At 40.4% G+C, this 12,217-nt stretch overlaps 1 protein-coding gene across 1 annotated transcript in view; it reads right to left on the bottom strand.

The window, feature by feature from the left end:
- The window catches only part of CCDC173 (coiled-coil domain containing 173), a 64,211-nt gene that overhangs the window by 22,483 nt on the left and 29,511 nt on the right, over positions 1-12,217 (bottom strand). Inside the window, exon 5 of the mRNA XM_011988146.1 lies at positions 6,873-7,029. Coding sequence (XP_011843536.1) covers positions 6,873-7,029 — 157 coding nt within the window. The remainder of the gene's footprint in view (positions 1-6,872; positions 7,030-12,217) is intronic.

The raw sequence follows: 12,217 nt of genomic DNA, 5'->3' as shown, positions 1-12,217 counted from the left end.
ATGCTGTTTTGGTTACTGTAGCCTTGTAGTATAGTTTGAAGTCAGGTAGCGTGATGCCTCCAGCTTTGTTCTTTTGGCTTAGGATTGTCTTGGCAATGCAAGCTCTTTTTTGCTTCCATATGAACTTTAGTTTTTTCCAATTCTGTGAAGAAAGTCATTGGTAACTTGATGGGGATGGCATTGAATCTATTAATTACCTTGGGCAGTATGGTCATTGGTAGTTATTAAATCTTAAAGTTCCTAAATAATCTTCTTTGACTCCATGTCTCATATCCAGGGCATGTTGATGCAAGGGGTGGGCTCCCATGGCCTTGGGCAGTTCCACCCCTGTGTCTCTGCAGGGTACAGCTGCTTTCATGGACTGGTGTTGAATGCCTGAGGCTTTTCCAGGCGCACGGTGCAAGATGTCAATGGATCTACCATTCTGGGGTCTGTAGGACAGTGGCTGACATGGTTTAACTCTGTGTCCCCACCCAAATCTTCTCTTGAATTGTACTTCCATAATTCCCACATGTTGTGGGAGAGATCCAGTGAGAGATAATTGAATCATAGGGGCAGTTTCCTCCATACTGCTCTCATGATAATGAATAAGTATCATGAGATCTGAAGGTTTTATAAAGAGGAGTTCTCCCACACAAGCTCTCTCTCTTTGCATGCTGCCATCCATGTAAGACATGACTTGCTCCTCCTTGCCTTCCACCATGATTGTAAGGCTTCCCCAGCCATGTGGAACTGTAAATCCAATTAAACCTCTTTCTTTTGTAAATTGTCCAGTCTCAGATATGTCTTTATTAGCTGTGTGAAAATTCACTAATACAGTAAATTGGTACCAGCAGAGTGGGGCATTGCTGAAAAGATACCCGAAAATATGGAAGTGACTTTGGAACTGAGTAACAGGCAGAGGTTGAAACAGTTTGCAGGGCTCAGAAGAAGACAAGAAAATATGGGAAAGTTTGGAACTTCCTAGAGACGTGTTGAATGGCTTTGACCAAAAACCTGATAGCGATATGGACAATAAGATCCAGGCTGAGGTGGTCTCAGATGGAGATGAAGAACTTGTTGGGAAATGGAGCAAACATGACTCTTGTTATGTTTTAGCAAAGAGACCGGTGGCATTTTGCCCCTGCCCTGGAGATCTGTGGAACTTTGAATTTGAGAGAGATGATTTAGGGTATCTGGCAGAAAAAAATTCTAAGAAGCAAAGCATTCAAGGGGTGACTTGGGTGCTGTAAAAAGCATTCCTGCTCTAGATCTCTAAAGCAGGGACTCAAGGCTGCTAGTCTCTTTACTAAAGCATAGTAAGAGTGACCTTTACTCCATTTCCCAATAAGTTCCTCATCTGCATCTAATACCACCTTAGCCTGGACTTCATTGTCCACATGACTATCAGCATTTTGGTTACAACCATTCAACAAGTCTGTAGGAAGGTCTAAACTTTCTCTCATCTTCCTGTCTTCTTCTGAGCTCCTGCTTCAACCTCTGTCTCTTACCCAGTTCCAACGTCACTTCCATATTTTCAGGTATCTTTATAGCAATGCCCCACTCTCAGTACCAATTTTCTGTATTAGTCCATTCTTACAATGCTATAAAGAACTACCTGAGACTGGGTAATTTATAAAGAAAAGAGGTTTAACTGATTCACAGTTCCACAGGCTGTACAGAAAGCATGGCTGGGAAGGGCTCAGGAAACTTACAATCATGGCAGAAGGCAAAGGGGAGGCAAGGCACATCTTTACATGGCAGCAGGAGAGAGAGTAAAGGGGAAAGTGCTACACACTTTTAAACAACCCGATCTCATGAGAACTTACTATCATGAGAACAGCAAGGGGAAAATCCACCCCCATGATCCAATCACATCCCAGCAGGTCCCTCCCTGAACATTGGGAATTACAATTCAACATGAGATTTGGGTGGGGACACAGAGCCAAACTATATCAACCTTTTAGCCATTTGTATGTCTTCTTTTGAGAAATGTCTATTCAGATCTTTGCCCATTTAAAAATCAGATTATTAGATTTGTTTTTCCTATTGAGTTGTTTGAGCTCCTTATATATTCTGGTTATCAATCTCTTGTCAGATGGATAATTTGCAAATACTGTCTCCCATTCTGTGGGTTGTCTCTTCACTATTTTGTTTCCTTTGCTGTGCAGAAGCTTTTTAACTTGATATGATCCAGTTTGTCCCTTTTTGCTTTAGTTGCCTGTGCTTATAGGGTATTACTCAAGAAATCTTTGTCCAGTCCAATGTCCTAAAGAGTTTCTTCAAGGTTTTCTTCTAGTAGTTTCATAGTGTGAGGTCTTAGATTTAAGTCTTTAATCCACTTTGATTTGATTTTTAATCAAATATATATATATATATATATATAGAGAGAGAGAGAGAGAGAGAGAGAGAGAGAGAAAGGTAGGGTCTTGCTATGTTGCCCAGGCTGGTCTCAAGTTCCTGGCCTCCAGTGATCCTCCTGCCTTGGCCTCCCAAAGTGCTGGAATTATAGGTGTGAGCCACTGTGCCTATCCTAATTTGATTTTTGTGTATGGTGAGAGATAGGGGTCTAGTTTCATTCTTTTGCATATGGATATCCAGTTTACCCAGCACCATTTACTGAAGAGACTGTCTTTTCTCCTACATATGTTCTTGGCACCTTTGTCGAAAATGAGTTCATTGTAGGGATCAGGCATGGTTGCTCACATTTGTATTCCCAGCACTTTGGGAGACAAAGGCAGGCGGATCTCTTGAGGTAGGAGTTTGAGACGAGCCATGGCCAACATGGTGAAATCCCATCTCTACTGAAAAATACAAAAATTAGCCAGGCATGGTGGTGGGTGCCTTAATCCCAGCTATTTGGGAGGCTGAGGCAAGAGAATCACCTGAACTTGGGAGGCAGAGTTAAACCAAGATCACACCCCTGCACTCCAGCCTGGGCAACAGAGCAAGCTCCATCTCAAAAATAATTTTAAAATAAACAAAAATTTAAAAATAAGAAAATGAGTTCACTGTAGGTGTATAAATTTATTTCTGGGTTCTGTATTCTGTTCCATTGGTCTGTGTATCTTTTCTCATGCTGGTACCATGGTGTTTTGGCTACTATATCTCTGTAGTATAATTTGAAGTCAGGCAATGTGGTTCCTCCAGTTTCACTCTTTTGCTCAGGATAGCTTTAGCTATTCTGGGTCTTTTGTGGTTCCATATAAACTTTAGGATTGTTTTTTTTTCTATTTCTGTGAAGAATGTCATTGGTATTTTGACAGGGATTGCACTGACTCTGTAGTCTGCTTTCAGTAGTATGGACATTTGAATAGCATTGATTCTTCCAATCCATGAACATAGAATATCTTTCCATTTTTTGTGTCTTCTTCAATTTCTTGCATCAGTGTTTTATAGTTTTCATGGTAGAGATCTTTCACTTCTTTGATTAATTCCTAGGCATTTTATTTTATTTGTAGCTGTGTAAATGGGATTACTTTCTTGATTTCTTTTTCAGATTGTTTGCTGTTGGCATACAGAAATGTTACTGATTTTTATGTGTTGATTTTGTGTCCTGCAACTTTACTGAATTTGCTCATCAGCTCTAATACATTTTTGGAACAGTCTTTAGGGCCTTCCAAATATAAGATCATGTCATCTGCAAACAGGGATAATTTGACTTCTTACTTTCTATTTTGGATGCCTTTTGTTTCATTCTCTTATCTGATTGCTTTAGCTAGGACTTTCAGTACATTGTTGAATAACAGTGGTGACACTGGACATCCTTGTTGTGTTCCAGATCATAGAGAAAAGGCTTTCAAATTTTCCCCATTCAGTATGGTTCTAGCTGTGGGTCTGTCATATATGCCTTTAATTATGTTGAAGTATGTTCCTTCTATCCCCAGTTTTGTGGGGATTTTTATCATGAAAGAGTGGTGAATTTTTTCAAATGCTTTTTCAGCATCAATTGAAATGATCATTTGGTTTTGTCCTTCATTCTGTTTATATATCACATTGATTGATTTCCATATGTTGAACCATCCTTGCATCCCATGGATAAATCCCACTTCGTCATGATGAATTATCTTACTAATGTATTGTTGAATTCAGTTTGCTAGTATTTTGTTGAGGATTTTTGTATCAACATTCATCAGAGACACTGGCCTGTAGTATTCTTTTTTAGATGTATCTTTGTCTGGTTTTGGTATCAGGGTAATACTGGCATCACAGAATGAGTGTGAAAGTATTCCTTTTAAAGGTATGTTTTAAGTGTGAAAGTATTCCTCCTCTATTTCTCAGAATAGTCTAAGTAGGATTGGCATTAGTCCTTCTTTGGAGGTTTGGTAGAATACAGCAGTGAAGCCATTGGGTCCCAGGCTTTTCTTTACTGGAAGACTTTTTATTATGGCTTCAATCTCATCCCTTGTTATTGGTCTGTTCAGGTTTTGGATTTCTTCATGGTTCAATCTCAGTAGGTTGTATGTGTCTAGGAACTTACCCATGTATTCTTGATTGTCCAATTTATTGACATATAGTTGTTCGTAGTAGCCTCTAATGATCCTTTGAATTTCTGCAGCATCAGCTGTAATGTCTTAGTTTTCATCTCTGAGTTTTTTCATTCAGGTCTTCTCTTTTTCTCTTAGTTAATCTGGCTAGAGGTTTGTAAATTTTGTTTATCTTTAAAAAAAAAAAAAGTTTCAGGCTGAGTACGGTGGCTCATGCCTGTAATCCCAGCACTTTGGGAGGCCTAGGCGAGCAGATCATGAGGTCAGGAGTCCAAGATCAGCCTGGCCAACATGGTGAAATCTTGTCTCTACTAAAAAAATTGAAAAATTAGCCGAGCATGATGGTGCGTGCCTGTAATCCCAGCTACTCAGGAGGCTGAGGCAGAAGAATCGCTTGAACCCAGGAGGCGGAGGTTGCAGTGAGCTGAGATCACACCACTGCACTCCAACCTGGTAGACAGAGCAAGACTCCGTCTCAAAAACAAAACAAAACAAAACAAAACCACCAAATTTTCATTTCATTGCTCTTTCGTATTTTTTTTTTTTTTTGCTTCAATTTCATTTATTTCTGCTCTGATCTTTATTATTTATTTTCTTCTAGTAATTTTGCACTTGGGTTGTGTCTTGGGATTTTGGGTTTGGTTTGCTCTTGCTTTTCTAGTTCTTTAAGATGCCTCATTAGGTTATTTGATATACACACACACACACATATATACACATATGTGTGTGTGTATATATATATATATTTTTTTGAGACAGAGTCTTGCTCTATTACCCAGGCTGGAGTGCAGTGGCATGATCTTGACTCACTGCGGCCTCTACTTCTGGGCTCAAGCAATCCTCCAGCCTCAGCCTCCTGAGTAGCTGGGACCACAGGCGTGCACTACCATGCCTGGCTAATTTTTGTATTTTTTGTAGAGACAGGGTTTCACCATGTTGGCCAGGCTGGTCTCGAACTCCTGAGCTCAAAGAGATCTGCCTGCCTTAGCCTTCCAAAGTGCTAGGATTATAGGCATGAGCCACTCACTGTGCTCGGCCTGATGATACATTATTAATCCTTATACAACTCAGTGCTCTTCTATAATAGCTGAAATCATTCTGTATAGCAGGATTTGTCATCCTGAGTTCATCAAACCAGAGTGTGAAATGAAGAATTTCTGCAAACTCTTCAGCAAAAGGCTATTTTTGCACTAGATGCTGGGTGGGAGAACATGGGGTACTTGTCAAGGCTCTCTGAAGACATTTTAATGCTGCTTCTTACTGCTGAGACAATTCATAAGATTTCTTTAATTTGCCTCCCAGTGGAACAAATGCACCCCATGCCTTCTCTTCCAACTTCTCATCTGCTGGCTGCTGGATTGCCTCTTGTATTTTATGGTCATCTCCTCTGTATGACTGCAAGTCCTCCAAGATGCCATTTGCATCTTTCAATACCACATTCACCTAATTATAAATTTCCTTCTCAAAGACTGTAGGCTGGGCATTTTCAGGCACTGCTCATAACTCTATCCTTATTCTTTTATCCTCCTCTTGAACCTCCAATTACTCGGCCCCTCTCCTCTGCCCTCGAGGGGCTGACCTGCACAGACGGCTCCTCAGCAGTGCTAGGGAAAGCCCCAGGCCTGGAGCTAGAGGGCAGTGACACTATGACTAGGAGACCCTCCAAACATGCCCCTGTGGTGAACTGTGACAAAAATATTACCGTTTGTGGAGCACATATTAATGGCACAACAGACCCCAAACATAAATCACCCCATTCATTCCCCACAACTCTTAAGAAAATAAATTCATTGTCTTAAAATATCATTTTCTCTTCTCTCTTTCTTGTTCGTGCATGAGAGCACATGCATATAAAACCACAGCAAATATAGCTATCCCAAAAGTATACATTCCCTTAGAAACCCAACTTAATAGCAACTCCTTTTCTACCCCACTTCTTTTTTTAATATTAAAAGTTAGGCATTTGCAGGCACAGAAAGACAAATATACTATGTTCTCACTCATTATGTGTGAGCTAAAAAGTGATCTAGTGGAGGCAGAGACTAGAATGACAGTTATTCTATCAGAAGCTGGTAAGGACGTGGAGACACAGTGGGGATGTACAAAGTTTTAGATATAAGGAATAAGTTTTAGTGTTTGATAGCATAGTGGGGGGACTATAGTTAACAACAATATATTGTACATTTCAAAATAATTAGAAGATTTGAAATGTTCCCAACACAAAGAAATGATAAATGTTCAAGGTGACAGATAACCTAAATTCCCTTATTTGATCATTACATAACGTATGTATGGATCAAAATACCACATGTACTCTATAAACATGTACAAATATATTATGTATTAATTTTAAAAGTTGGGCATTTGACTTTGAACCTTTTTGGAACTTTTGCACTTTCAACTTACAAGAAACCGTCTCCTGCTTTCATGCATCTCTTCTCTTTTCTTTTCTAGTTTTTTTCTCATTTCAATTTCATATAATGCATTCTGTCGCTTTATTTCTTCGGCATCTTTTTCTTCATGCTTTTTCCTTCTTTCTTCTTCTTCCTCATGTTCCTTTATTCTAAAGCAAAAACATAATTATAATTGAGAACAAAGCAGAAAAATAGGCTATATTTTTAAGAAATGAATTCAGTTCCAACCTGGAATGAGCTGAAGCTGCAAGGAAGTTGTGAATTTCTTTGGGGGAAAAGAACAGACATTAAACAGCAGTGATTAAAACTAATCCAATCTTGGTTAACCTAGAATTGGCAATACTTTCCTTGCCTCAAAATTTATTTCATTTCTCACCCAAGTAAGTTCTTTTCCTTTAGAAAGAACCAGTTAATGGGATGACAGTAAGAAGAAATAGTGACATTATTTTACAGAAAGGTACCTAATCCCTAGTGCTTCCCAACTTCAGCCCTAGATGATGCTACATAAGCTGTGGGTCTAGCCTCTCAAGGAATGCAGTTTGATGGAATGAGAGGAAGAACGGTCTCCTTACTCAACTGACTACTTGCGTTGTAATTCTTTCTGTAGCCAATACTGACTAGCTGATAATTTCTTCTGAGTGGTGAGCCTCCCTGGTTGTCTTTCCAAACTTATGTGTGAGTTCCTCAGAGATCCCTGAGGCTCCTCCTCACTGCAGAGCCCTGATCTGAGTGATTTAGCTCCAGCTCCATCTCTTCAACTCACCCCTAAACCCCACCACCATCACTACCAGGAGCTCCCACTCTAAGTAGTTTAGTAAAGACTCCAGGTCTCAAAGGCCTCTCATCCGGCAGCCAAACCTCTGCATACTGGCAAGACAGCACAAGTCCAAGTTGTCTCCTTGCCCATGGAAAATCCATGCATCCTTGTTAGCCAATCAACAATATACAGGCTTTCTCACTACTCTATCTGCCCTCTCTCTCTCTCTCTCTTTTTTCCTGAAAAGGTAGGCACAGGGTAGGTCAACAACCCACCTAAATAGATGAATGACTAAGGAATAAACCTTTCTTTCTTTAAAAATTTTTCTTCTATAGAAATGGGGTCTTGCTATGTTGTCCAGGCTGGTCTCAAACTCCTGGCCTGAAGCAATCCTCCCGCCTCAGCCTCCCAAAGTGTTGGGATTACAGGCATGAGCCAATGTACCCAGCCAACCTTTCTTTCATATGCACCCAATCGAGAAAACATTTTTTACTGGAGTCCCCTCACTCAGCTTTAGGGAAGGGAAAATTCCCTTCCCCTATGCCATGGAGGACTATACAGTTAAGTGAGCCAACAAGTTTACTTTGTTACTGTTAAGCCAATTCAGGACAGGAGATTCCTACTTGATTCATCTGTGCAGAATAATAAGCTTTAGAGTCAGAGTCACTCTCTTTAGGAGGAGGTAATAAAAAGATCACTGTTGGTCAATGCTAAACCAGGTTTATGATTGCCCTAAAAAAAAAAACAAAACTCAAGGCTGGGTGCAGTGGCTCACGCTGTAATCCCAGCACTTTGGGAGGCCAAGGTGGGCAGATCACCTGAGGTCAGGAGTTTGAGACCAGCCTGGCCAACATAATGAAACCCCATCTCTACCAAAAAAAAAAAATTTAGCCAGATGTGGTGGTGCCCACCTGTACACCCAGTTACTTGGGAGGCTGAGAAAGGAAATCGCTTGAACCTGGGTGGCAGAGGTTGCAGAGAGCTGAGATCACACCACTGCACCCTGGCCTGGGTGAGAGCAAGACTCTGTCTCAAAAAAAAGAAAGATTTGAAGAACATTATAAAAAGAGATTTATCCAATTCTAAAAACAGAAGCTTTTGAAATTTTTAAATTGCTACTTTTAAGGGAAAACAAGATACTTTAAAATTTTTCAACTTTAGCATTTCTTAGCAAATCTGGAAATTACTAACATTATAACTATGCATCCATTGGATAATTTGTCATTTCAGCAAAAAAATTACCTATTCTAAGAATAACAAAAATGTCTCTAATGTCAGTTAAAATATAATATATTGCCAGTGACTCACACAATAATTTACAATAATTAAAAATTTAATTCGCTGTCAAAAGAGACTTTCTCCTTAGTTTGGGTAGTTTGAATAGATTTGTCATCCATATGCCATTAATTTGGCTTAATGCAAAGTTAACTTGCTGAAGTAAATTTGAGATCCTCTAGTTCAAGGAAGAAATACATAACATTCATATCATTACTTCCAACTCCCATTCCCAAAGCAGATGTCAGCCACCAACACAAAACTCTTTCCTGCTGATCCTTGGTCCTTCTCAAACAATGCATTGGGCAGCCTCTACCAGGAAATTAGAGCTGAATATGTCAACGCCTTGCTCTCCTTGAGTCGGCTCCTTGCTATCCTTGATTCACATTCTGAAGGTTCCAAATCTGTACTTATCTAGCACAGATCTGATTCTTGGGCTTACATAGATGTTGCACAGTTCTCCTGTAAAAGCAGGAAAGACCCAAAATTTGGTTCAGATGTCCAGACTGATGACATTACATCCCAAGAAAACTTGGTAGAAAGTATTACTCACACGAGGGACTCCTGGGAAGAGCTGGGCAGGCACAAGTAGGTCTTGATTGCTTTGGACAAAGCAGAGGGAGTGGGTTTGGGGCCTTTATTAATGGCTAAGAGGTGGGACTGAGGAAAAGTTTCTGAGCAGGAGGGATTTAAATTAAGTACTGGTGCCAAAAGAGGAGGAGAGTTTCAGGACCCTTCTTATCAGCCTGTACAGATGTAGGGCCAAAAGGGAAGTGAGAGTGAGGCCTAAAAACGAAGTCAGTAGTCAAACATCCAAACCGAGTTCTCTCTCTCTCTCTCTCTATTACAATAGACAAGTTTGATTCTTTCATTTTTAAAAATTGTTTTTTGAGACAGGGTCTCACTCTGTCATCCAGGCTGGAGTGTAGTGTTGCAATCATAGCTCACTGCAACCTCATAGCTCACTGCAACCTCAAACTCCTGGGTTCAAGTGATCCTTCTGTGTCAGCCTCCCAAGCTGGAACTACAGGTGTGTACCACCACACCCAGCTAATTCTAGCTATTTTTTTTTTTTTTTTTTTTTTTTTTGAGAGAGAGAGAGAGAGAGTTGTTGCAGGGGAAAGATGGCTATCTGGGTATTAGCATGGGGGTAAAAGAATTTGCCAAGACAATTGTAGATAAAGAAAGGCAGCCTTATTAGAAAAAGTATAAAAATACATTGCCAGTGAGGCAATAAGCAGCCTGCAAGAGAGAGGCTGGCGGTGAGGAAACAAGGCTTGCTGGAGATTTTATAGGATAGTGTTTATGCTGTATGCTGAGGAGGGCTTTATGCAGTACTGATAACACCAAGGTTGCAGTGAGCTTACTTGCAGGTGGCTGGTGGTAGTTGAGCACAGGAAGATTGTGAATTATTTGTGCAGAAGGGCTATGTGTCCTGAACCAAGAAAAAAGGCAGGCTTGTAGCTTATCTGCATCTTCTGTTTTGCTTTTTCTCGCTCCCACCAGCCCGACTACTTTTCTCCAATTAGGACTCCACAGGGGTCTCACTATGTTAACCAGGATGGTCTTTGAACTCCTGGGCTCAAGTGATCCTCCCCGCTTGACCTCCCAAACTGCTAGGATGATAGGCATGAGCCACCATGCCCAGCCTACCTTGATTCTTATAGAGACAACCCATTAGGCATCATCACCTGGCTATTACATAGGTACTTTACCTTCTCTACATCTAAAACCAAATTCATCATCCTTCTCTTCTAAACTGACCCTTTTGGTCTCTTTTCTTTATTTTGGTGAACAGTACCACCATCTTTTCAGTTACCTATGCTAGGGACTTAAGAATTATACCTAACTCTTCTCTAATCCTTAGACCTCTCATTCATTTACCTACTATTTATTGAATTTCTACTACAATGATAAAACAGATATGGCTCACTCATTCTAGTGAGGGAGACAAGCAAAAACAAACAAAGTACAGGCATACCTCAGAGATATTGTGGGTTTGGTTCCAAACTGCTGCAATAAAATGAATATCTCAATAAAGTAAGCCATTCAAATGTTTTAGTTTCCCATTGCATATAAAAGTTATGTTTACACTATACTGTAGTCTATTAAGTATACAATAGCATCATGTCTAGAAAATGTATACATCTTAATTAAAAAATACTTTATTGCTAAAACTTGCTAACAACCATCTCAGCCTTCAAGAAGTCAGAATCTTTCTGCTAACAGAGGGTCTTGCCTTGACGTTGATGGGTGCTGACTGATCAGGGTGGTGGTTTTTGAAGGCTGAAGTGGCTGTGGCAATTTATTTAAAATAAGACAACAATGGGCTGGGCGCAGTGACTCACGCCTGTAATCCCAGCACTTTGGGAGGCCGAGGCGGGCAGATTATGAGGTCAGGAGATCAAGACCACCCTGGCCAACACGGTGAAATCCCGTCTCTACTAAAAATACAAAAAATTAGCCAGGCATGGTGGCGGGCGCCTGTAGTCCCAGCTACTCGGGAGGCTGAGGCAGGAGAATGGAGTGAACCCAGGAGGTGGAGCTTGCAGTGAGCCGAGATTGCACCACTGCACTCCAACCTGGGCGACAGAGTGAGACTCTGTCAAAAAGAAAAGAAAAGAAAAGAAAAGGAAAGGAAGGGAAAAAGAAAAGAAAACAGAAAAAAAAATAAGACAACAATGAAGTCTGCCATATTGATTGACTCTTCACAGAAGGTTTCCCTGTAGTATGTAATGCTGTTGGAGGGCATTTAACCCACAGTAGGACTTCTTTCAAAATTAGAGTCAATCCTCTCAACCTGCTGCTGCTTTATCAACTAAGTTTATATAATATCCTAAATCCTTTGCTGTCATTTGAATGGTTTTCACAGCATCTTCACCCACAGCAGATTCCATCGCAAGAAACCACTTTCTTTGGTCATCCATAAGAATCAGCTTCTCATCCATTCAAGTTTTATCATGAGACTGAAGCAATTCACTCACATCTTCAGGCTCCACTTCTAATTCTAGTTCTCTTGCTATTGACACTACATCTGCAGTTACTTTCTCCACTGAAGTCTTGAACCCCTCAAAGTCATCCATGAAGGCTGAAATCAACTTCTTCCAAACTCTTATTAAAGTTGATATTTTAACTTTCTTCCATGAATCACAAATTTTTTTTTTTTTTTTTTTTGAGATGGAGTTTCACTCTTATTGCCCAGGCTGGAGTGCAATGGCACAATCTCAGCTCACTGCAACCTTCACCTCCCAGGTTCAAGCAATTCGCCTGCCTCAGCCTCCTGACTAGCTGGGATTACAGGTGTG

Source organism: Mandrillus leucophaeus, unplaced genomic scaffold, assembly GCF_000951045.1.
Source record: "Mandrillus leucophaeus isolate KB7577 unplaced genomic scaffold, Mleu.le_1.0 Scaffold324, whole genome shotgun sequence".
NCBI lineage: Eukaryota > Metazoa > Chordata > Mammalia > Primates > Cercopithecidae > Mandrillus > Mandrillus leucophaeus.
The sequence above is the reverse complement of the archived record's forward strand: the minus strand, read 5'-3'. Positions and strand labels throughout refer to the sequence as shown.